The sequence below is a fragment of the Rissa tridactyla genome, chromosome 10, assembly GCF_028500815.1.
Source record: "Rissa tridactyla isolate bRisTri1 chromosome 10, bRisTri1.patW.cur.20221130, whole genome shotgun sequence".
In the NCBI taxonomy this organism is placed as follows: domain Eukaryota; kingdom Metazoa; phylum Chordata; class Aves; order Charadriiformes; family Laridae; genus Rissa; species Rissa tridactyla.
In genome coordinates, this window is record NC_071475.1 from 6,044,469 (window position 1) to 6,069,333 (window position 24,865).

At 55.5% G+C, this 24,865-nt stretch overlaps 3 protein-coding genes across 3 annotated transcripts; 1 reads left to right on the forward strand and 2 right to left on the reverse strand.

Moving 5' to 3' along the window:
- Positions 1-594: 594 nt before the first annotated feature.
- WDR6 (WD repeat domain 6) lies at positions 595-4,822 on the reverse strand. Its single transcript, XM_054216438.1, has 8 exons — positions 4,751-4,822; positions 4,507-4,679; positions 3,730-4,464; positions 2,279-3,681; positions 1,846-1,941; positions 1,530-1,646; positions 1,200-1,318; positions 595-1,085 (listed from the first exon to the last, which is right to left on the reverse strand). The coding sequence occupies exons 1-8, from the start codon at positions 4,815-4,817 to the stop codon at positions 595-597; spliced, it is 3,201 nt and encodes a 1,066-aa protein (XP_054072413.1). The 5' UTR covers positions 4,818-4,822.
- Positions 4,823-4,971: 149 nt separating this feature from the next.
- Positions 4,972-23,202, reverse strand: P4HTM (prolyl 4-hydroxylase, transmembrane). The gene is made up of 9 exons (XM_054216279.1): positions 22,912-23,202; positions 22,753-22,834; positions 13,285-13,475; positions 12,155-12,251; positions 9,908-10,070; positions 8,101-8,286; positions 7,581-7,671; positions 6,904-7,027; positions 4,972-5,211 (listed from the first exon to the last, which is right to left on the reverse strand). The coding sequence occupies exons 1-9, from the start codon at positions 23,173-23,175 to the stop codon at positions 5,003-5,005; spliced, it is 1,407 nt and encodes a 468-aa protein (XP_054072254.1). The 5' UTR covers positions 23,176-23,202; the 3' UTR covers positions 4,972-5,002.
- LOC128915626 (secreted frizzled-related protein 5-like) lies at positions 15,590-19,282 on the forward strand. The gene is made up of 4 exons (XM_054216280.1): positions 15,590-15,968; positions 16,713-16,885; positions 17,793-17,879; positions 18,735-19,282. Exons 1-4 carry the CDS (start codon positions 15,643-15,645, stop codon positions 19,067-19,069), a joined length of 921 nt encoding a protein of 306 aa, XP_054072255.1. The 5' UTR covers positions 15,590-15,642; the 3' UTR covers positions 19,070-19,282.
- Positions 23,203-24,865: the final 1,663 nt, after the last annotated feature.

Here is a 24,865-nt window from a genome sequence, read left to right on the forward strand (position 1 = left end):
GGGGCTGGCGCAGACGCGTGACACACTTTGGGCTGCTGCCCCTCGCCCTGCAGGGTGCTGCTGCAGAGGGTCAATGTCCCCACTCAGCAGAGTCCCCAGCACCACAGGGACAGGGCTGTCACACAGGGCAGCAGCACAAGGCTGCAGCCGGCCACATGCCACACCAGTGCCCCGCTGGTCTTGGCCTCCTGCGGCCCTTGAGCCCCCAGGGCTGGGCACAGTGCTCAGCGCCCTCCCAAGCAGGTTCCTTTCAGGGACCAGGGCTAGAAAGCCTGTACACGGGTCCCTCACACCTTGGGGAGAAGGAACTTCTCCTGGGCAGGGTGGGCTGATGTCCCCACTCCTTTATTGCTTGGGGAACCACAGGCTGGTCCAGGAATGGGGTACATCTGCCTTTGCCCCCAAGTTCACCAGCCTTGGGCACTGCAGATGTGGCTGTGCTGTCCCCAAAAGAGCCAAACACGCCCGTCCCTTCAAAAGGGGACCCATCATCAGGCAGGCTGGGACAGGGGCTGCGGTGAGGGGCAGAGCAGAGGGGCAGGGTACCCTCCCCAGGCAGGCAGGGAGCCGGGTGTGCTGCACACGCCTGCCCCATTAGTGTGGAGCCTCCTGTGGAGGGATCTCCAGGGGGGCTGTGCCGCGCAGCATCTCCAGCCCCTGCCCGCAGAGCACGCAGTAGTAGTGGAGCTCCCCCCCGGCCTCCCCCACCTCCCAGCAGTCCACCTCGGCCAGGTCGGGCACGTGGAAGAAGGTGGTGCTGAGAGCGTCCAGCCCACCCGGGCCCCGGTGCCACAGCGTCAGGCGCTGGTCCACCGAGGCGGAGAGCAGCAGGTCCGGCCGCAGCACTCGGATCCCTGTGACGTGGGCGGCGTGGGCGCAGGGCCTGGCCACCCGCTCCAGGACACGCAGGCAGGTCCCTGCTGAGCCCTCGCCCCTGCCCAGCGCCACCTCCAGCAGGCAGACGTGGATGGAGCCGTCGTCACTGCCACTGGCCACCAGGTACCGTCCCTCTGGTGTCTCATGGACGTGGAGGCTGTTCACACCGCAGCTGTGGGCCATGATAGTGAGCAGCGGGGCGCCCAGGGCTGGGAAAACAGGCTCAGTCAGGAGAGTGATTCTCACCTTGGTTGAAGGGAAGAGAGTAGACACCAGCGTGGCCTCTCTCAGGAAAAAGAGGAACCACCATCAGCTGCACCCACCCAGGGGCTGCATCTCTCCCTCCGCTCGGTGCAGGGCATCTGCCGCGTCCGCAATGGGGCTGGTGATGTCCCAGAAGGCGACGCTGCCGTCGGTGGCCGCACTGCACAGGAGGTGCCTCCTAGAAGGGAGGTGTTGGGGGAGCCTCCGGCCACAGCCCTGTGGTGGGCAGCCCCAAGCGCCCCCACTGAGATCTGGGGAAGCGGCAGAACCACCCCCGCAGACCGAGATCTCCCTTCCCTCCACCTGCTGAGCTGCCAGCTGCCGTCCCTGCAAGGATGAACACCCCTCCCCAGGGCCCCAGCGGCTGCAGCACAGCATTCGGTGCTCACCTCTCCCCTCCTGCCCGCACGTGCAGGAACGCCTCCACCTTCAGCACGCAGCGCTGGTGGTGAAACGACTCCGCCACCAGCACCAGCTTCCGGGCGGCCTCCAGCAGCCCAAAGACCCTGTGATGGAGCAGAGGGCAGTCGGCCATGGGAGAAGGGGGCTCCTGGTGCCTCTGCCCCCACTTTCCACCACACGCCATCCTGCTCCCGGCTCAGAGCCGGCCACATCCATGGCCGCAGCTTCCCCTGCGAGCCTGCTCTGCTCCCATCGCCAGCCCCAGCTCCGCTCTCCCTGCCAGGCCCCACGATGGCTCCTCACCGGACCGATGCATCGCTGCAGGCAGCAGCCAGGAACTTCCAGGGTGTTGGCAGCTGCTCAGTGCTGGTCCCAGGCACGACCGAGAGGGACATGTACCTGCAGCAAACACATGATGCTTACTAACACCTCGGTGACACCTGTGGCCCCAGGGAGGCAGGTGGCCCAGCAGAGCAGCCCGAGCCCCACACACGACACGGCTACAAGCACTTGGAAGAGGCATGAGGAAAGATTGAGCCTTTCCCTAACTCTGAAGAGCCCTTGAGGCCCAGCCGCTGGGCACACGACACCACGGATGAGCACACGAAGCCACACCAGCTCCTTCTGCCTCAGCTGAGCCCACAGCTGCACAGAGCGGATACCCCAGCGCCTTTCCCAGCACCCTCCCGGATCGCGGTCACTGCTAACCCTGCCTCAGGCAGTTCCTGAGCATCACCTCGTCTCCGGGTCCATCTTGACGAGCTTGTGCCTGTTCTTCTTCCGCTCCCAGTGCTCATCCAGCCGGTGAGAGGCCACATGGATGACTTGGCAGGCCACAGCACTCTCGGAGGCTGGGTCCCCAGTACACAGTAGCCGGTAGCACTCAATCTGCGCCCGGCCACCCGCAGAGAAGAGCAAGGCAGACAAACCCTTGTCACCGAAGCCCTTGTCACCAGGTCCAGTGGGGCCGGCCAGCGCCAGTGCCCTCACGCTTGAAATGTGGTCGCTGAGCCGGGCGAGGGGTACGGCTGCCCGAGAATGCTCGCTGAGCGCCAGGACACAGGCCGTGGTGTCCTCGCTGCCAGTGACAAAGACGTTAAGGGTGGCATGGCCAAGCACCTCCACCGCCCCCAGGCGCCGCACGCAGGCGATCTCCCGCCCATGCAGGGACGCCAGGAGCACCTGCTGCTCGCAGGGCTCAGCCTCACGGTTGTACAGCATCACGTCCCCACACTTGATGAAAGCGAAGGCCTCGGCCGAGGGGCTGCTCCAGTAGCTCCAGGAGCGGTGCCCTCCGCCGCAGGGGACGCAGTGGAGGTTCTCACCAGTCCTGCTGCTCCACACCACAAAGTTGTCAGCATGAAAGCCCAGTACGAGCAGGTCCCCGTCTGGGGTGAAGCGCAGCTCCTCGATCCACTGCAGCCCTTTGCAGGGCCTGTGCTTCCGCAGGACCTCCAGCTGCTGTCCCTGCAGGCAGAGCTGGCGATAGACACCGTCCCGGCCAGTGCTGTAGATGTAGCCCTTATGGCAGGCCACTGAGGTCACCCCCGTCTTCCCATGGAGCCCAAAAAGCATGGACACCGGGGCCTCAAGGGGAAGAGCCTCTTTGTGCAACAAGCAAGAGGGCTCCAACTCGCTGCCGGAGTCTTTGTCAACTAAGTCGGTGCCACCATTGGTGATGCTGGTGCTTTCCACAGCTTGCCCTGGGGAGCTGCTGCAAGGGAAGAGGAGGAGGGAGCCCCGGCGATCCCCGCAGACCAGGAGCCCCCCCTGGGGCAGGAAGGCCGCGCAGGTGTGCCAGCGCTGCTTGCAGGGCGGCAGCAGGTACCGTCCCCTCAGCTGCACCCGGGGTGCCTGCCTGGGGCAGTGGGTGACGTCCAGCCAGAGCATCTCCCCGTCGGGCCCAGAGGCCAGGAGGGCGACGGTGTTGGGGGGCTGCCCGGGGCGGGGAGCCCAGCCCAGCCCGCGCACGGCCCCCTCGAACGGCCTCAGCTCGGCAACGGCCCCGGGGTGACCCAGGGCGAAGAGGAGGAGGCGCCCGTCGCCGCCACCCAGGGCGCAGAGCGCCTCGTCCCCGCCGGGCAGGGGGGCGGCCGCCAGCACCCCGCGGGACCCGCCGGCGGCGGGGGCGGGCAGCACCGGCACCCACCGCCCCGCCGCCGCCTCGTACGCCGCCAGCCCTCCCGCCTCGCCCAGGGCCAGCACCCGCCGCGGCCCCCCCAGCAGCACGGCCCGCGGCCGGTCCGGGGCCCCCAGCGCCGCCGCCACCGCCGGGGCCGCCCGCCGGGGCTGCCAGAGCCGGACACCACCGTCGTCGCCACCGGTGGCGAGGCGGCCGCCGGCGGCTTTCAGGGCCAGGGCGCGCAGGGCCCCGCGGTGTCCCCGCCGCGCCCACCGCACCCCGCCGCCGCCGTCCCACTCCAGGCAGGCGCCGTCCTCCCCGGCGCTGACCGGGCACGGTCCCCGCAGCCCCACGGCGGCCACCCGCGCCCCGTGCCCGTAGCACACCAGCAGGCAGGAGTCGTCCCCGTCCCCGTCGCCCAGCTCGCCCACCGCCCACAGCCGCACGCTACGGTCCTCGGAGGCGGAGGCCAGCAGCCCCCGCGGCGCCGAGTAGCAGAGCGCCAGCACCGCTCCCCGGTGCCCGAGCAGCCGCCGCCGCGGGGCCGCCGCGGCCGCCGCCCGCCACACCACCACGGCCCCCGCCGCCGTCCCGGCCGCCAGCGCCAGCCGCCCCCAGCCCGTGCCTGCCAGCGCGGCGCAGCGCAGCGCCCCGGCCCCGCCGCACCTGGCCCGCCGCAGCCAGCGCCCGCCGCCCCGCCACTCGTACAGCCCCACGCTCCCGCCGCCCAGCGCCAGCGCCAGCCGCCCGCCCGCCGCCCACCGCGCCTCCCACACCCGCGCCCCTACGTCCCGCGCCCCGCCGCCGCCGCAGGCCGCCAGCCGCCCCCCGCCGCCCCGCACCGCCAGCACCGCCAGCCAGCGCCCGCCGAAGGCCGCCACTCGCACCACCGGGCCGGGGCCGGGCTCGGCCCGCAGCCCCTGCACGCTGGCCTCACGCAGCACGATCCGCCGGCCCGCCGCCGCCGCCGGCCCGCCGCCGCTCAGCCGGAACGCCGCCACCTCCGGGCCCGTGCCTGCGGGACATCGCGTCAGCCGCCGCCGCCACCGGCCCCGCCGCCCGCCCCGGCCCCGGCCCCAGGCTCACCCGCCAGCAGCACGTCCCCCGCGAACTCCAGCGCCGTTACCGGCGCCACCAGCGCCGCCGACTCCATCTTGGTGCGTCCCACCCCCCCGCCCCGAGAGCACGCGGAGGCACCGCCCCTCTCGCTCCACCCTTTATTGGCGCGCGACGCGGCCCCGCCCCCCCCGCCCAGCGCGGGAAAAGGCCACGTGCGCGCGGTCGGGCCCGCCGCCACTCCTGTCGCCCCCCCTGTCCCCCCCTCCTCCGTCCCCTTCCCTACAGCTCCAGGTGCACCCCGCTGTAGGCTTTATCCACTGTCCACTCGCCCGGCCCGGCCCCCGCGTAGCGCTCCATCTCCTGCTGGAACTGCTGCTGCCGGCGGCGGTTGGGGTCCACGTTGATCCAGTTGTTGGCAATCCACTTGGTGCCTTGGGTGACCAGGCAGCCCCCGTGCAGGGCAAAGTCATCCAGCTCCCCCACCCAGCCTGCCGAACAAAAAAACCAGACAAACCATTAAGAAGCAGGGAGGAGTGCTGCGGCACCCCAAGGAAAGGCACCCGCTCCCCCGCCCGCAGCGCCCGCTTGGGTTGTAGCTCAGTGACAGCTTGCAGGACTTGGCCGCTCCCGGCGCCTCTCCATCTTGGTGCCATCCCACCCTAGCACCTATGAGGTTCCCAAATACAAAATGCTCATCTCCACCCAGCACAAGGGGCTCTCACATTCTGCACCACAGCTGCTGTTTCTCAGCTCCTTCTCTGGAGCAGGTCCAGAGGAGGCCACGGAGATGATCAGAGGGCTGGAGCACCTCTCCTACGAAGACAAGCTGAGAGAGTTGGGGTTGTTCAGCCCGGAGAAAAGAAGGCTCCAGGGAGACCCTATAGCAGACTTCCAGTATCTGAAGAGCGCTTACAAGAAAGCTGGAGAGGGACTTTTTACAAGGATGAGGGTTAATGGCTTCAAACTGGAAGAGGGGAGATTTAGATTAGATATCAGAAAGAAATATTTCACTATGAGGGTGGTGAGACACTGGCACAAGGTTGCCCAGAAAAGCTGTGGATGCCCCATCCCTAGAGGTGTTCGAGGCTAGGCTGGAAGAGGCTTGGAGCAGCCTGCTCTGGTGGGAGGTGTCCCTGCCCTGGGGCTGGAACTAGAAGATCTTTAAGGTCCCTTCCAGCCTAAACCATTCTCTGATTCCCAAAAGCGGAGGCTGGCATGGAAGAGACAGGTGCTGCTGCTAGAAGGCCCATGGAAGTCAGAGGCTCTCGGCCATATTAGAGGTTGGATTTCAGCAGTTCTAAATGACCCTCTCTTTACAGAGGTACTACGTTTTTTCTGTGTCAGACTTGCATCGGCAGCCGCCTTCCATTTAGGAACAATTTGCTCATAAAAACACAACAGGGCTCTTCTTACAGGAGACTGATGGTCTTGATATTATCATCCAACAGCCCAAATGCTGGTCTTCTGACCTCCTCTGTGGATTTTCTGGAGATGGAAACATGGGCTGCTCCCAGGGGAGCTGGGATGCCATACTTCTTCCTCCCACCACTGCTCAAAATCTGCTGTCGAAGCACTCTGGAGTCATACTCACCAGCAGCCTGGAAGATTCATGTCAATCCCCCAGCCTGGCTGTCAGAGAAAACCGCGCTGCACTTTGTGAGAAAAACAGCCCCAAGGACACATCTCATCACGCTGCGGCTGAGCCATAAAGCAGGAGTCGGCCCCAAGCACGGCAGAGCCTCGCGCGGGGCGGGCCATGCCTCCCTGTGCTGCAGAGCTGATGGCCGTGCCTTTGTCTACCTCCCCTCCCCACCCCTTTGGGCAACACCACATCAGTGAAACATTTTCAATTGCAGACCAAGTTCCAGCAGGAGTTTCAGCTCGCACAGCGGGATGGGAGGCAGCTGGCGATGGCTAGTGCAGCCAAGGTCTTTGTTTGCTAGCTACTCCCGTCCCCCAAAGGCATCAGGAGCCACTGACCTACTGCCTGTAAACAAAGGCCTTTCAGAGTCAGGAAGCTCCTACCCAGCTGGTGACAAGTAGGCTCTACAGTTCCCACTAGCAGGCAGCTACCACCCTTTGACTCTCTTCTGAGCTCCCAGCCGCCACAAGAAGACCACGGCTGTCACCTCCTGCAGTCCTACCCCTCCCAAGACCCGAGTCTTGAAACAGGACCACACCTTCTCCATCTGACAGGTAGTTGTACCAGAAGACAGCAGTGCCTTGCTGAGGTTTCACTCGCAAATTGCCCTTGTCGCAGTTTTTCCGAGTATCTCGCAGGTCAACGTCGTTCTGGATCAAAGACTGGCAAGAAACCACAGAGAAGGTGTCGCAAATGGGGCTGGAATGAAGTGCACGCACTGGGCTGCCTCCGCTGCCAGCCGTCATCCTGCCCTTTGCCTGAACGCTCCACAGGAACAGCTCAAGGCTGACGCTGGGCAGGGCCAGGCTTTCACAACCCACCCGGAGCAGCCAGTTTCAGCTCCCCTGGAGGTCCGTGACCTGGTTCTGAGCAGCCACCCATTCCTTTAACATGTCACATGACAGGAGCACAACATACCTCCTGCCAAGATTTAGTCTGAGGAAACCTGCCCAGAGAGAAGCGAGCAGGACCCGTGTTACGGCAGCAAGGCCAACAGACCGCTCCTCACGCCTCTGAGCGGGGAGAGGTGCAGGTGTCAAAGCCCTGCGCCTCTTCCCTTGGCCTCAGAGGGACACAGGTTCCCCATGTTCTAGCTACAAAGGTTAACGTCCACCAACCTCACACACCAGACCCCTTCTGCAGCCACAGCGAATAAAGACGTTCAAAGAGGGACTCAAAATCCCCCAGAGTAACATATAAGCAAAATTCATTTACCATCTCTTCGTATGTCCTGTTATCAGCTATAGGAAAGACTGTTTCGCCTCCCCCAGTCACGTTGTTCAGGTAGAACAGCACTGTCACATACCTGCAAGACAGAGTGGCTGTCAGGGGACACAACTGGATCAGGAGGGGATGCAGCGGGGCTGTCCATACCCTGCCCCTCCACCATACACACAGCGGTTCCTCCAAGACATCACAAGACAAGTGATTTACATCATCACATTTTCTCCAAGGACAAGACCAGGACAACAAAGAAAACCCCCTCCCGCAACCTTGAGAGTGTGTTTCTAGCCTCTGGTGGGGATGGTCCAGCAGTTCTGCAGAACGACTCTGCCCTCTTCATGCGTACCCAAAGGAATCACCCATCTCCCCCTTCAAACCCCTTCATGCCAGCGATCTCCAGAGCTAGTTTGCGAGCCCACAACCTGAGCGCCAAGCCCCACACGAGGTGAGGCAAACAGCTCTCCACACCTCTTCTCTAACACGTTCCAGGTTGTGCCAAAGCAGACCTTACCGGCAGGAGGTCTCAAAGGCAGCGCTTTCATTGGCGACCAGCTTGGTGTGGCTGCAGGCAGTCTCAGGGAAGACGGGGCCACTGTCCATGTGGGCATGGTAGTGCCCTCCTTGGTCGTACCGCACAACCTGGAGGGGCTCGCTGTGCTCCACAATCTCAGGGGGCAAGCGAGTCAGGCGCATTACCCTGGGGAAGAGGAGTGCAGAGCAGGTGAGGGGAAAGCACCATCACCCTGGTCAGCCACTACTCCCAAGCACCGGATAAATCCAGAGAAAGATAACCCCCTTCCCCAACAGACCGGAGAGACGGATGGGCTGCAGCAAGCATATCAAGAGATAACTAGGTCCTTACAGATCTGTTGGACCATCAGCATCAGCTCAGAAAGTCCTCGTCAAGGTTAATAAAAAAACCAAAACAAAACCGAAGGGTGCATCTCCATCAGGACTGCGCTCAGGAAGACTTTGATTGCTCAGCAAGATCCCTTCTGTGTGTGTCCCTGGAGCCTTCATGTGCCATCTCATCGCTTCTCTGGACTCCTGCACACCACCTACGGACCTCGGGGACAGTCAGCAAAGCACAGGGCCCCTGCTGAGAGTGAACGAGAGACTAGCTCTAGGAATATTCTTGTCACCTAACTCACCTTTCCCTGTTGCCTTTTCAGCAGGCTCCCCCCAGGGCAGAGGGGCACGGGAAGTGATCAAGGAGACCGGAACCCTCCTGCTCTGGGATTTTTCCGCTGCTACATCTGAGATCATCCCCAAGGCAAGCAGGTACCTCTTGAGACCTGCCAAAGAACACTCAGAGCTCTGAGAATTCAGACTGATGATGCCCTCCGGGCAAGCGCAAGGGGAACGTGGCACCCAGGCAGGATGTCAAAGCTCCTCCCAGGCACCGCATGGTCCCAGGGACGATGGTAACAGCCTCCTTCAGTGCTATGTCTTCATGTCCTTGTAACACTGTCCAGCTGAAGACTGTAAAAGTAGTATGCCGATGCCTGTGTGTGCTGGCTAGCTGGCACGGAGAAGGTGGCAGCCACAGTCTGCTCTAATCAAGGCAATATGCAACCCCATTCTCCCTCTGGAATGTGCTGAAGAAAAGGAGTGGCCAACAGCCATTTTCAAGCCTCGGGACAGATTTCACCCACCCATATCCTGGGCGAGGACCAGCACCACAAGAACAAGAGTCTCCAGCCAATTATCCGAAACTCACCACAGATAAACGATTTGGCCAGTGTGATGGGTTTGACGCTTCCCAGTACCAAATCTGACATGAAAGGAAAGGTAAGAGGTTCTCCTGTCTGCCGTGAGCTGCCCCGCAATACGTGTGCTTGGAGCATTAAACTAACTCATCTTACTTGAGATGAAGTTGTGCTTGTTAAAAAGTCAGCTCTGAACAGCTAAGACAGATTTCAGTGAAATGCATGAGTAACTAAAGAAAATGACAGTAACTACTGGCACCCAGACAGCATTGGAAACGGGCAGTTTCTCCCAGTAAGCTCATTTACTAATTAGAATGAATTATTTCATATAATGCCAAGTCTTCTTGGTTTTATAGGGCTGTTCCCAAAAGTGAATGGAGACGCTGAAAGGTTTGATTTTTCTTTTTCCTTTTCCATGGGACAATACAAATTCTTGTTCTAATGAAAACCTCCTCTCCCCATTCCGTGTCTGTGTTCATTGCTCTTTATACTCCAAAGACTTTCACGCAATTAGGAAGTGTGAATATCAGCACGTCTGCCACTGCCTCTCCCAGCACAGGTGGTCCTCGTGCCTACACAAACCCAACCGCCCGGCTGCCTGGCCCTTACCTTTGGCGTATGGCTCTCATCACCTGGTGTGCCCCCTCGCCCTGGTACAGCCAGGTGTGCTGGCTGTTGCGCACCAAGTCACTCATCTTCACTTTCTGGCTTCCCATGTACTTGTGGAAATCACGGATATTTAGTTGTTTGAACTCCTCCAAACTCAGCACACCTACAGGAAGAGAGGAAAATCCGGCTGACTCTGGTGCAGGTAATAGTTTTTAGCGTCCTGCAGTCGGAGAAACCACCGGCTGAGGGCACTGCAGAAACTGCGTTCCTCAAACAAACTCCATTCAGGGTCCCCCACTGTGCCCACCACGGGCTGCACCCCACGAGCGCAGGGTTACGGGCCCCAGCAATGCTCTCACCTTTAGTGGAGTAGAGAGCAGACAGCAACCTGCAAAAGTGAACCATTAGCTGCTGTGCAAGGTCAGCACTGGGACAGGCAAAATACCATTCTGAACTTTGAAAAGCTCCTCAAATACACAAACCAATCCATCAAAAGAGAAAAATAGCCACTGCGGTTCTAACACAGGCAATGCCGCAGCGAAAAAAGCCTGTGCCACCTGATGCCTTGGGGCTTGTTACTTACGTATTTAAATAGACATGTTTAAGAGCACAGTGGGACACCTCAGACTGCATTTTCTACAAGACCTTGCATGGTAAGTTAAAAAAGCCAAACCCAAAACAAGTGGTGCATTCCTCCGCATTTGTGTAATTGTAAAACGTGAGTGAGAAATACAACAGAGTATGATCTTGCGTAAGTAGAAATAACAGAAAAGTGATAGGTAACAAGTGGTTTCTACTAAAACAGGTATTTCTTGTTTGCACTCAACTGGACTCGGCAAGGGATGGACTTTTGCCTTTGTCGGCTTCAGAAAAATCCTCACATTTGTTGTTGCCCCTTTCTGGAGAAGGAATCCCCGCACTGAGGATCAGGTCCCCGGGACCGGAGCATGAGGAGCGCTGCAGCGTGCTGCCCGGCAGCCAGCAGCCACTGTGGGCTGCGAGCGGAGCTCGCTCAGGCAGCAAACCCAGTGCTGCTGTGGTGCCAGGTCTGCTCCCCGAGCACACAGCACCCTCCGGGGCAGGAGGAAGGGACAGCCACCAGGGTCAGCCAGGGACAGTTCCTCAGGTGCCTGTGGTTGTGACCAAATTATCCAGACCATTATTATTTCTAGTGTCTTTCTGTCCCCACTTCCCCTTACTCCACACAGTCTTCGATGATGCAGTGCCACATCCAGGTTGCGACCTGGTCTCTCAGTGTCACGTACCAATCTAACAACGGGGGGAAGCAGCTCTCTGGAACCATGGTCCTGCCAAGAGCACTTTAACAGGACCTTTCATTTGTTAATGTCCAGAACAGTGGAAAAGCCACTGAGGACTCGGTCATACGCTCCTAACCCTGCCAAGAATGCCACCAGCCTGGAGGAGCGGGGCACGGGGTGCCCTCCGGATATGTAGGCATTCACATGGATAGAGCTTCAACCCCAAACCAGCTCCTCCTGGGCAGCTCTCAACGCCAGGTCACTGGAAAAGAGCACGCAGAGCCTGTGCGTTCACTTAATTTGATTAGGAAATGGAAAGTTGCTTAATTGAGGGCACTCTAATTAGAGCAGCAGAGGTTAGAGTGCGTGTCCGGACCAGCAGGAGCCCTTGGAAGACCAGGGGCAGGAAGCGCAGAAGTGGCCTCATGGAATACAGTGAGTTTGCAGCGGCAGAGATGGGGGGTCAGCAACAAAGGCTGACCAACAAGACCACCCTCACCTCTGCTTACACTGCCCTCCCCCGACAGTGCTGCGGCGCTCCCAGCCTGCTGCACAAGTCTCCCTGAAAGCAGGAGGGGTGCACCTTAAAACCTGCAGCCCAGATAACAAGAGCTACATAGTCAGAGCCATCTCTCAGACCACAGGAGCAGAAGTGCACCCTGTGACATTGTGGCACAAACTAAGGCAGGTCTGACAGGGGAGAGGGAGTGCAGAGTCTTGTTCTGGTCCTGCTTCTGCAATATCCAAGCCCAGGCGGTGGAACTAGTCTGCTGCTAGACTGGTGATGAAGGGGCAGGAGTGCTCCGATGAGAGGTTCACACTGATTTTACTTTTCTGTGAAGGTCTCTGAAGCAGCATTATTTTCCTTTGAAGAACACAGCCAGAGAAAGAGGCCTAGGCAGGGACCTGGCTCTTGCTCTGCCCCGCATGGCTGGGCGAGGAGTCCAGCCTGCTGAGGGCAAAGGGATTGCCATGGAGCTGCTCTTACCGTTCCCATCAGGATCAGCCTTGACTGCAGTGTACATCTCCCGGATGTTTTCAGGGGTCATCCACCTGCCGTTCCCAAGCCGTGTGTGGGTCAACACCTGAAATTCAGAAATGGATCAACACCAGGCACTGGTTTCTCATACTAAGGAAACCCTGCAGATCCCCTGCTTGAGGCCGGGCGGGCTCTCCTCTGCAGAGCATCGGCCAGCCAGGCATCAGCACGTCTCTGCAGAAAGAAGATTGGAGGGGGAATCATCTGGCAGCCACACACAGTGTGTGGCTGATGCACGCTGTTATTTCCAGTTTAGGTCATGGCAAACGACTGCTGGGACTCGGTTAACCAGTTCTGAAGTGGAGGGGCCACAGCTCTTTCTCTTGAAGGGAAAGTAAAGCTATTAATGATAAAAGTGAATGCTTTTACTTGCCCAAGATAAGAGCTTGGAACTAAACGCTTCCTTTCCATGTGGACAGAGAGATGCAGTATCCTGGAGAGCTCTCAGCAGGCTCTGACCTCCAGAGAAAGGATCCTTGCACAGTTGTCCCTGGCACAGTTCCCCATACTCCACAACACTTGCTGCCCACAGGACATTACACACCCCCAGTCCCACCTGAAAAGGGAGCCTGGGGAGGGACATCCTTGAACTGCCAGCGCCTGCCCCGATGCACCCTGCCATACAAGGCAAGGGTGCTGAAGAGCTGTGGACACGGTGCTCATTATCCCTCTCCAGGGTCATTATAGGGGTGGCTTTGCTGATGTCTGGCCAACTGAACACAGTCAGTCCCCACAGGCTGCACAAAGCAGCGCCTACGCTACAAACTCACTTCCCCAGGACACCCAGCAAGAGGAAACCCACAGCAAAAGGGACTTTTCACCCAGCATGTTCAAAACACACATCTCCTGCCAAGGACTGTTTCTGCCTCCCAATAGCATGACAACTGCTGCACATTTCCCCAGAAACTTCCATGCTGAAGGTCAGCTTAAGTCTTGAGACATAAAATTAAACAAAAACTGATTGGTGTATACTGGGGTCTGTCCCTACCCAAGCACAACAGTAATCAAGAGACCATCTGAGGAGGGGACCTGCCAGAGGGTCCCCCAGCAAACCTCTCCGGGTCTGTCCCACACTCTACCTCTTTGAGCTGCAGCTGCCCGTCCTGATTGTGGTCCAGCAGATTGAAAATGTCCATCTGGCTGATTTCTATCATTTCCATGGCTTCCTCGTAGTCATCTGTTGGTAGGATCTGGCTCTTCTGCAGCCCCTTCAGCTGTGCCAGATGGACGATGAGCTTGCACTCTTCCTCCGTCAGGAAGTTGGGAATTTCTGCAGCAAAAGTGTGAGCAGCAACAGAGACTGAGGAACTGTTACAGCGGGACCCCATACTGATGGCAGGCCACTCGGAAGAAAGAAAGAAAAAAAAAAAAAAAAAAAAAAAAAAAGAGGTGGGGGGGAAATTTAGACTCTACCTAAGTTTGGTACATTCAAACACATCCACCTTTCTAAAAGAAGAGCTCTCAAAGAGCACACACCACACACCTGAGCTGCTGGAAGCGGGTATTTTTACAGCAGCAGTTCCTAAATGTTTGGATCCAGGGGTCAAGCCTTTAAACTCTCTCGCAGATACCACAATGGACAAAGGAGTGAACAAACACATGCATATCACCATATATTATCACTTCAAAGGTGACATGTGGATCACAGTCTGGGAACTGCTGCTTTACAGGAAGGGAGGCCAAAACCTTTACGGTGGGCAGCAGTGACGGCCAGGGTTTCAGGCTTCCTTGCTGTCACGTGGAGAGGACAGCACTTTGAACAAAAGCAACGCCTTTCAGGAGAACGTGGCACAGTGCTCTCCTGTGAAACTCAAACAGTGAGGAGGCAACTTCCAAGCTTATTCCCACTCATTCCCTTTATCCCCCACTAAAATCGTCTTCAAATGCAATATTAAAGGGGAAGACACTGCACATGGTGGATGCCACGCTCCACACCCAGGTAGCATCCCGGTATCATCCGCTTTCCTTTGCAGCAATCAGGAAACACCAGGATCGCAAGCAAATTTAAATGCAGAGAAATCCTATGAGGCGATGAGATTTCTAACTGCTTGGTGCACTGGGCACACACTTGCAAAGTGCTGGTGAGGTCCTGCTCCACAGCACAGTTACACTGTGGCCCAGCAGGTTGAGAAGATTCTTCTGGTAGACGTCTGTCACTGCTATGGTGACCTTGTTACCAGCTGCTGAGACTTTTTGAAGAGGGAAACTAAAAACCACCAAAGCAGGACAGGTTTAAGTGCTCTTGGGCCAAAGGTCCTGCTCTCCAAATCGCAGCCCCCTAGAGCTCCTGCAGGTATGTGCCAAGGACACATTACATCTCCACTACAGCAGCAATCCTCAAAGCCAGCGGGGGGAAAAAAAATGGTTAATTACTTCCGTGACCTTAAATCAACCCCATCAGCTCAAACTGTCAATAAGCAGTTGGCTTCTTGCTAAGTACAGACCACAACTAGCACTGGAGAGAATGAGATGTTCCTGGGAAGCCCCAGACACACAATGCAGCCGGCTGTATCCGTAACACCCTCCAAGGAAACAATTTCCGCCACAGGCAGCGCAGGGTCCTTGTGCCAGAGGACGCTGCAGAGCCGGAGCTTCCGCTGGCTGGTTTGAACCTCATGGCACAGCACCAGGTCCGAATGAACCGTACGCTCTGGCAAGCAACGCCCCCAGTATTTCCAGTTCCCCAAACTGGGCTACAATAATGATGGCTTCTGGAATCTTAATTACACGCTGGAGGAAGGACAATCCCACTCTTCAGCGGTAGTAACGGGATTTCGTAATGAAGTAAAAATTCTGTTAACCGGAAAGCACGCTCTGTCACGCAGGTTGCAAGGTGAGGGGGTTTCCAGCTAAGCGCTGCCAATCCCATCTGCAAACAGCCTGGCTCCACAGCTGCAAATTAGTTCCTCTCTACCCTCAGCTCTCTGAAACGGTTAACTTCTGGCTGTGAGACCATCCTATCTCTCTGCCCGCTCAACAATAGATCCAGCTAAACAAATGCCTCCTAATTGACTTTGAGCAACACTTGATTGCTTTTACAAAAAACAAAAGAGAGGAAAACATTGGGGTTTATGAAATAATGACTAATCCTGGAGCAAGAGAAAGGGGATGGGTTGGAGCACTGGTGTCAAACAGAGATTCAATCTCGGCTGAAAGGGCCCCAAGACACATGGGCCAAGTCATTCATCCCTCCCCAACTGCCCTCATTTCCACACCTGCTGATCTAAGCCAAACCCCTGCTAAAATCCAAACAATCAGGGCCGCTGGCAAACGAAAATTGGAGCATTGTCTTCCCCATGAGGGCTCTGAAAGGGCCGCGCTTAATGAGGATGGATTGACAGAGAGGTGGCTCTTAGGCTATAAAAGGCATCCTGCAGTCGGGAGCAGCTCAGTCCAGGGTGTGCTGCCCATTCGTCCACTCCCAGCTTGCTCCGAGCATGGTCACAGCCCACCGCAGGCAAGCCTCGAGATCGGGTGGCCCATGGCTACTGGGTCTCCTGGCACGTCTGCTGCTCTGGGGCTCTCCAGGAGCCTGGGCAAGCTACCTGAGGAGATCCTCCAGCTGCACGCCCATTCCACTCCGCATGGCCTTGTGCTATGACATCGGCTACTCCGAGATGAGGATTCCTAACCTGCTGGAGCACGAGACCATGCCAGAAGTGATCCAGCAGTCTTCCAGCTGGCTGCCCTTGCTGGCCAGGGAGTGCCACCCAGACGCAAGGATTTTCCTCTGCTCCCTCTTTGCACCAATCTGCTTGGACAGGTAAGATGCTTTTACAAATTATTTCAGCTGTAGCAAGTAACACTCTCCAACAGCACAACTGCATTTGCTTCCCGAGAGAAAACGCGCGAAATCTCAGCACAGTCCCCAAGAAGCCATGCTGCCCCCCTCAGCAAGGGGCAATTGGATTACCCAGCAGGGACCTTCCCTCTGACAGTGAAACAGGAGCATTTAATCTTGCAGGAACAGAAGCATTATGTTCCCTCCTCTGGATTTCCCTGCTCTCCCACCCCAGGCACTGCTGCTGTCTCCCCGGCTGCGCCCCTCGCACGCCGCAGCAGCTGCTGGCACCCACAGGCTTCACCTCCCACCTCCCCTGCAGCCCCCTTTCCCGGCTCCTGCCCTGACCACACAAGGGCTTCCTCAGCCCGACAGTGCCAGCACCAGGGAGGAATCCTCAGTTCTGAGGTGCAGCCGCCAAAGGACAGAGCTTCTAAGGAAATCAGGTATTTCATTAGGCACCTGTAAAGGCAAGGAGGCTTTGCACAAATAGAGAAGATCCCTGGACAGAGGCAGGGCTTCTGGCAGCAACCTGTACCGAATGGTCTCATCCCTCCCATCCTCAGAAAGTCCTTATTTGCCTCCTGGGCATGAATATTCAAAAGACATCAAAGCCCCCAAAAAAGCCCTTGCTAGCACTACAGTGGGCAACATGCGGTGCCAGGGCTTAACCCTCAGCCTGCTGCCATGAGTCCAGAGGTACTGCAACCCCTGTCCCCTCCCCAGGCTCATCTACCCCTGCCGCAGCCTCTGCGAAGCCGTCAAGAGAAGCTGCGCACCCGTCATGGCTTGTTACGGCTACCCCTGGCCCGAAATCCTCAACTGCAACAAGTTTCCTGCGGATCATGAACTGTGCATCGCAGCAGTCTCCATGGATGAAAATTCATCGAGCAGGAGAAGTAAGGGTTTTTTTTAACTCATATGTTTTCCCGTATGTAACCCTGAAAGCCTGTTTCTTCTTCGTGTTCCTAATGCTTCTGGTTTTAAGCCATAATTTACAAAAATTATGTAGAAATCTTAATTTTGTTCTCTCTGGGAACTCCACCACGTCTAGAAAATTAGTGTAACATTGACTGCAGCTTGTTCCCCTCTCTACTGTATTCATGAGCTCCCTGGGTGCCATCAGAGCAGGCAGGGTTTGGGGCAGGGGGAAGGAATTGCTGTAAAAGCCTAATGCTCAGTCACAGCGTGAGAGCTCCTGGTGTGCAGGCTCCAGGCGATGAGATGTGCTTCCAGCAGAGCTGAGGAGCTGCAGCCCTCATCTTTCAGCTGTGTCCAGGGTTTAAAAACACGCAAAGAGAAATGTTTTGCAAGCCTTCTCTTTAAACATTAGGAAACACAACAAAGGGGCATAAGCCTCTTGCAGACATGAGTTACACAAGAAAAAAATCTTTAAGACTAAATTAAACACCCAGATAGTGATGAACACTGGGGGAGATTTGAGAGCAGTTAAGGGGAGAACAGACGCCTCATTTCAGCATCATTGATGGAGCCTGGCCATACCAATGGCATTACTGTTTCATCCAAACTAGGAGATCTTCAGTAAGCATTTCCACTGCTGCTTTAACATGCAGCAACACACCCAAGCCTAAACAAAGCACGACAAGCAGGTCTGCCCCAGCCACAGAAAGGAGAGCTTAACAGTTCCCACCCTGGCAGGCTAAGCTGTCTCTCCAGGGACTGGGCAGCTCAGGAGGAAGCACCACGTCGAAACAGCAAGCCACCACTCGCAGATCTCAAAATTGCATTACGTCTTTTCCAGTGACGCTTGACAAGGGTATTATAACCAAATTTCTGTTGCAGCAGTGCCCCGAGCCAGCTGCAAGGATTGCGAGCTTGAGGAGGCCAGCACTGCCAGGGAGATCCTTGAAAACCTCTGCGCCAATGATTTTGGTGAGTAACCCTCCTCCTCCTCCTTTCAGTTGCTGCTGTTCCCTCCAGCAGCCAAGCAGCAGCACAGATAGAAAATGGCTTTGCCATAACAAACTGACTTGGAGGAACTGCAGCTTTTACAGCAGATCACAGAGATTTTCAGGTCCCTACTCACCTGTTAGGTAGCAGGAGGGCGCAGCTCCAGGCAGCACCGAAGGTGAAGAATTGATTTATTTCTGTGGTCTCTGATTTGATTTTGGTCCGTGGCTGATAAATGTAAGCACTACTCTGGTTTTCCTTTGGAGAGCAACATTTCAATCAATGCCCGTATAAAAAACCCTCAGCAAACTCCACATTAGCTGTTTCAAACTTCAGGACCGTTGTTCTAATAATGCGACTCTCCCTCCCCTACCCCAAGCAGGTGGCAGAACTGGCTCTGGTCAACCAGCCGGCAGGAAGTTTTCAAGATACTGTCCTGAATTCAGGCACACAACCTTCATGAAAAAAAAAAAAAAAGTTAAAAATTCAGGGCTGCTGGCAGTCATGTCACTTCCTGAAATCCCAGCTCAGAGAAAAATCAAGTATTTTGCATGAGACCAGACTTGCTCTCACCCCTGCTTGCTAGAGGGTTTCCGCCCATTCAGCAGCACTGATACGCCTTTGCCACTCTCACGAGAAAAGCATAGTGAGAATAACGGTGTTCAACACCGGAAACTAACTTCAAATGAGAACTTTTACAAATTCATGGCAATTACAAGAGCTTGGATGGATGCGTCACCACGTTACAGAAACAGCAAGAAAGCGTTGGCTGTGTCTTTAGGCAGGTAAGAGCAATGAAAAGTAAACAGAACTAACAGCTTTTTCCAACCCCTGCAGCAGTGAAAATCCGAATCCTGAGGAAGAACACGACCACCACCATCTCGGACTTCGACCTGGACCCCTCCAGGGTGGAGGTCCTGAAGCACGGCCCGCTCCTCAGAACCGAAATCCCTGCCAGGCTCCAGCAGTGGCTGGACATAGATGCTACGTGTGTCCACAACATCATGAGAGGCACTCACGCAGGGGTCTTTGTTGTAAGCGGTGAAGTACAGAGTGACAAAGTGGTGGTGAACAAGGCCTATGCCTGGCAGAAGAAGAACAGGAACCTGCACCAGGCGGTGCGGAGGTGGAAACATCACCGCTGCCCTGAACAGGCTGGCCGGAAGGTCTGAAAAAATCTCAATTCCAACAATAAGAAACTGCTCCCTTCCCTATGGCTAGAAAACTCCTTTCCCTGGCAGTCGGTGTTTTGGAGATGTACAAACAATATTTTTAGGTGATTCAAAGCAGTCATAGTCCACAGATAGGACCTCATTACAGACCCCTGTTCTACTGAGACAGAGCTTAAGGATGCAGATTTAACATATTCCTCTTGCAAGGCTCTGCAGATCCAGGACTTGCAATGGACAGCTTCGTGTCACATCCAACGTCACAACAAAACTGAACTGAATTCCGCAGGCGTCCGCAGGTGAGCACAATCTGGAAGAGACCTGTCATAACAGTTCCTTCTAGTTCTCTTCATCACAGCTGATAGCCATTTCAGCTTCATTATTTGTCCCTGAGACATTGATGCTGCCCAAGTGCCTGCTTGCTTTCTGTCCAGAGAGATTACATGAAAGCCTCCCTGACTGCTAACTGATGCTTTTTTATGTAATGGAGCAAATACTTTACTTTTAAACAGTCCGAGGTAAATTAAGGGGGAGAGGAACCCACGCAAGCAATGCCCGGCCCCTTAAAAAAAACGAGTGCTAAACTCTGCTCTTGAGCAGTCACTCAGGCTGTCCCTTCAGCTTGCTGCGCTAAGACTTGATGAGCATCCTCACACACAAAAGGAAACGGCCGTTCTGCAGCAGGAAAGGCACAAAGACAGCTGAGGGCTTCTGCATAACAGGGAAAACCATTTTTTAACATCAGAAATTCAATTTGGATCAGAAGATTCTGATAACTGGGGAACTACCGAAGACAGCACAAAAGCCTTGAGAAAGAGCAGAGCAGGAGTGGGACGTCAGCCGGTTAAACCTCTGCTTTGGTGTGCAACAGCAGCTTTGCTTGGGACTCAGAGGTGAGTCCCGACCACAGCAGAGCAGGAGATACTTGCCATTCTGATACGGGGGGAGGAAGAAACACGATGCATCTGTCTGGCCTTCCCCCTGCACGCAAGGAAGAGAGAAAAGGTGGCAAAACTCAGTCTGACCAAATTCTCTGCAGCTCACTCTCTCACCCAAGGAAGCAGGGACTGTAATTCCCTCTGGGGTAAACACAGCTATAGTTCTACCCTCCAGACCACAGAGCAGAAACCAGCAAATCCCCAAATGAGAAAACAAGTCTGATTTATACTACCTAACAAAGCACTGTCAGTGGATAGTTTTCTATGGTGGATTCAACTTGGGATTCAAATAAGGGAGAAAACAGCTTTTGGATGAAACGCACTCAGCCTTGTTCATGACGCCTGCAGTCTTGGTTGTGGAGACAGCCACCCGGTTTGATGGAGACACATTGCCTCCCTGTGCTCGTAAAGCACACCAACAACCCATGATGAGATCTCTTCAGATTCAGCGTGGGCTCAGACAACCACTCAGACGCTTACACTGAAATTCAGCTGCGCCCTGACATTTGTGCAGTGATTACTTCTATTCCCTGAGGCTCAGAAGAAAAACACAGTGAGATTTCCTATTTTTATTCCTCCCCGCCGCCTTGTCTTGCAAACTGCCGCCCAATCCACAGAATCCGCTGCCAGGTGGTCCCTGCAATGGCAGTATCTTCTGAACAGACTGCGTTTGGAAAACACAACAGAACACATAAAAGCTCTGAAGGTTGAAAAGGCTTTGTCTGATACTTGTTTTCCATTAATAGGATTATTTGATTACTAGTGTTTCCTAACTAAAAAGTGCACAGATGGTCTGACTTACAAGCTTTAGAAATGATGTCTCGTAGCCAGAGGGGGGAAAAAAATAGGGCAGGGACTTTTTCAGAGCTCCACGGAATACACTTGGGTCCAATGCAGATGACTTACCCACATTTAAAAAACAAACCGCAAGTTCCCCTATGGTGCCCAGTGCCATGCTCCAAAGCACAGAGCTCACATTAAATCATTAACGAGCCGTCTGCTGCTGTAGTCCCACTACAGCCTGTTCTGCTGAAAGCAAAGATCAGAGACCAACCACTTATTTCCTTAAATTGGCTCTCACATACCGCAACACTTTGTCTTCAGTAAAATCCCCAGAAATTCAAGAGTCCTTCTTTGCTAGCAACTTCTGGGTTTGTAACACAACCCAGTTCAATACACACTTCCACTAATTTAAACACCAGAGATGCAATAAATCAGGTTTTTAAAACCAGTTTAGATTGTTACTGTTTGCACAGATAGAGAAGTCTCTGGAAGTCTTTTAAAGTCAGAGCGGGCTCCTGGCAGGTTCATCCGGGAGATAAGAGCTGTCTTGCAACTGGCAGTTTCTAAATTAAGGGACTCCCTATCAGAGGACAAAGGAGAAGAGACTCGGGTGGCATCTCAAATGATGAATGTCCGGCACTGCCCATGATACCGTCCTCAGGGAGCAAAGCTTCCCTCAGAAACCATGGAGGTACCAGAGTGATAAGCTGAAAGTTGTGGGATTAGTGCTGCCGGGACAAACCTGCCTTTTCTCAACTTCAGCACCCTCCTTGCAGGCCTGTCACTTAAGCAGCACCAGCAGGGCAGAGAAAGTGGAAACAGGAGTTTTTCCCAAGTGAAAAGCAGAGCAATTGCCCCAGACCGTGGTTCTGGTAATGATGCCAGCTTTGCGAATGCTGTGGGATATCAGTTCCAGGTTAGTGTGTCTGTTTACTGAATGTCAAACAGAAATCCACTTAGAAATTTGCAAACTATGAGTACCACCTATGTAGAAATGAAAGAAGAACTTTGTATATTTCTTCCAGATACTTTTTTGCATTAAAGGAGTTTAATAAGAAACCTATCTGATTTATGGGCAGACTTTCAGTACGTATAGTCTACTTGGAATCAGAAAAAAACCCCTCTTATATTATTGAGAAAGCATCTAAGGAAGGCTCTCAATGCTAGCTTTTCAGAGACAACAGGTCTTCTGACCTTGCAGTAGTAGGAATTTTGTAATTATCTGTTCCAAAAAATTAATTTTTGTATTCTCAGTGGATTTCCATAACACAGAGTTCAATTAATGAGACTTTACCAGCCTGAGCAAAAACCACAGAACGGTAAAGAAGGTTTTAAAATATCTGAAAGACGGATGTCATGGGGTTGTGTAGCAGAGCAGCCAGAAATAAAGATAAATCTAGAACAGGACGCAGAATGGTGGAAGACACTAAGTCTATCAGTTCTGTTACTTATTTCCTCAGCACTGAAACATCGACACTAAATTGCTTTATCATCATTTATTACCAAAAGTTTGGGCATCTCTTGTCCCTTCCTAATACTGAGCAGCTTCTCCGAGGTCCTCTTCAGTGATCTTCTGTCTATTCATGGTATTTTAAAGAGAATCTGAAAAACCTGGAAAGGTTAATCTTCCAAATCCTTCTAAACAGGCCACCCAGAACATGTAACCTCTGTGGATACTGTATCGAAACATGTTAAACAAAATCACCCGCTTTTTCAAGGGAGGCTCAAGGTAAAGCGGCACAGGGAGGAAAAGGCAGCACGAGAAAAGTCATTCTCCCCCGATGGGGCGCGAGAGCGGCGGGTGTGAGACAGACACCCCGATACCCGCTGTCAGACGGTGCCCCCCCGCCGTTAGGGCAGCGCGAGCGGCGGAAACCTCCGGGCACCCACGGGCCAGCCGTGGGGGAGGCCCCGACAGGAGGCCGGGGGGGGGGCGGGGAGCGTGTCGGCGGTGCCGGTACTCACCGAAAAGGAGCGGCTTGAGGCTGAGGGTCCGCACGGCGTGGGCCCTGCCTGGCACCAGCTCCACCCGCTGCGTGTGGCCCACCTGCGGGGAGAGCAGCGGTTCAGCGGCGGTGGCGCAGCCCCGGTCCCCCGTCCACACCACCCCTGTCGCGGCCTTGCCTTGATGCCCTCCAAGCGCGGCAGGGCGCGGGCGGGAGAAGCCGGCGGCAGCGGCGGCGGCGGCGGCGGGGGAGCGGCGGGCGGCCCTCCGGTCTCTCCGGCGCTGAGGTGAACGAAGAGCAGCAGCCCCAAAACGTTGAGGACGTAGAGGTGGGCGAAGACCATGAGGACGAGGAAGTAGGGCCGCGAACAGACGGGACGCGGGCGGCCACCCGGCGGGCCGGGCAGCGGGGGACCGTCCGCCCGCTCCGCCGCCGCCGCCATGGCGCCCCCCGGCCCGCCAGGCCTCGCCCGTCACCACGGCAACCGCACGGCGTGCTGCGTCATCGCGCCGCGGGGGCGGGGCCAGCGCGCAACGGGGGGGCGGAGTCAGGTTCCCTGACTCCGCCCCCCCGTTGCGCGCTGGCCCCGCCCCCGCGGCGCCCCCCGCCCCCTCCCGCGCAAAAAGAGCCGGGAAACCTCAAAAAGTTAGAAAGTCACAATTTATTTCAAATAAACCAAGGCCACACCTCCGGCAAAACCCTCTCCCGGGGGGGGTGGGGGGGTGGGGGTAGGGGTGTGTGTTCCCACCGCCCCTCTCCGGTGCTTGGGAGGGCGAGGAAAGGAATTCGCAGAACAAGTGCCTCGTTTAAAAATAAAGTTCTATTATTTTTTAATTTTTTTTTTTTTTTTTTTTTTTTTTTTTTTAACCCCACCCGCTTAAAAAGTCTAAAATCGAGAGTGCGAGACTATAGTACAGAAACCTCCTGCTGCCCCTGTCCGCAGGGTCTTTGCCGGGGGCGCGGAGCAGCAGTCATGCAGTTTACGACGTCAGTAGAAAAAAAAAAAAATAATGTTGTTGGTAAAAGTCCGGGAAGCCTGAGGACTGTTAGAGATGAGGCAGCCAACGCACTAAACACAAGCGAAGCTGAAATCAAAAGAGTAATCGGATGCAAGGATGGAGAGGTGTCAGGCGGGCGCAGGAGCTGGAAACAAGTGCAAAAAGGAAAAAAAAAAAAGAGAGCAAACATTCCACATCTGTAGCAGTAACGCACCAAAGGGAATCTTGTACCTCAGCGTTAACGGCTCCTGAGCCATTTTCTATCCACCTACATTCATGTACCCTTGGTGACTCGAACAGGGCCGCGTACCTATTAGAGGGGAAAAAACTGTCCTTGTCTCAGTGTCGAGAGCTCCTCTTTCCGTCCCGTCACCTGCCTCTCGAGCAGTGTCGTCGGTCACTTCACACAAAGAGCCAACGATCCCCTGTGCTTCGCACGTTTCTCCTCGGAGCCTACGCCTTTCCGTATGACACCGACACCGGCGTCACCTGCCTGGGCTGCGCAGGGAAGTCGGTTCTGCTGTTTTCCCAGAGCACAGAAACGGGATCTGCGCGCGCAAACCAGGACCTTCACCACCGGCAGAAAGGGTGTTTTGTTTTCTTTTAAATTAAAAGGAACTGCCGACGAAGCTCTAGCTTCAGAAAACGTGAAAGAATTAGGGGGTGCACTGTGCAACAGGCATTACTGTTCCTTTGCCACGCGGCTCAGAGTCTGCTCGGGAGGTTTGGCCGCAGCTGCACGCTCTGGCCCGCCTACAAACAAGGGTTCACAGCAAAGCACGTTGTGGGGGCACGGGAGAGGGAGGGAGGGAAGGGCAGCGAGACAAAACCCCATTCTCATCTAGCTCGAAGCTGGACAATGATGTGACAGAAGTGAGAGCTCTCTGGGACTAGGAAAATCCACGCACCTGTTCTGCAAACAGATTCGGTGTTACGCTAGTTACATTTAGACAAGAAGAACACCAGCTTTTATCCTAATTAGTACTTTGCATGTTACGTTTTTAAAGAACAGTTTAAACATTGGTTCTACGCCCTGCACACTGCTGGGTCTCAGCAGCCTTCCCCCGCGCTACCCCTTCCCCTGGGCCCAGCATGCCCAGACTCCGGCAATGGCTGGGGAAGGAAGGGGAGAGG

Coding starts and splice junctions, on each gene's coding strand:
- LOC128915626 (XM_054216280.1), top strand. CDS start 15,643: ATGGTCACAGCCCACCGCAGGCAAGCCTCGAGATCGGGTGGCCCATGG. Junction 15,969..16,712: donor GCACCAATCTGCTTGGACAG/GTAAGATGCTTT, acceptor TCCCCTCCCCAG/GCTCATCTACCCCTGCCGCA. Junction 17,880..18,734: donor CCTCTGCGCCAATGATTTTG/GTGAGTAACCCT, acceptor CAACCCCTGCAG/CAGTGAAAATCCGAATCCTG.
- WDR6 (XM_054216438.1), bottom strand. CDS start 4,817: ATGGAGTCGGCGGCGCTGGTGGCGCCGGTAACGGCGCTGGAGTTCGCG. Junction 4,680..4,750: donor GGGGGACGTGCTGCTGGCGG/GTGAGCCTGGGG, acceptor GATGTCCCGCAG/GCACGGGCCCGGAGGTGGCG. Junction 4,465..4,506: donor GCTGGCTGGCGGTGCTGGCG/GTGCGGGGCGGC, acceptor TGCGGCGGCGGC/GGGGCGCGGGACGTAGGGGC.
- P4HTM (XM_054216279.1), bottom strand. CDS start 23,175: ATGGCGGCGGCGGCGGAGCGGGCGGACGGTCCCCCGCTGCCCGGCCCG. Junction 12,252..13,284: donor GGCAGCTGCAGCTCAAAGAG/GTAGAGTGTGGG, acceptor TCTGAATTTCAG/GTGTTGACCCACACACGGCT. Junction 5,212..6,903: donor CTACCTGTCAGATGGAGAAG/GTGTGGTCCTGT, acceptor TTTGTTCGGCAG/GCTGGGTGGGGGAGCTGGAT.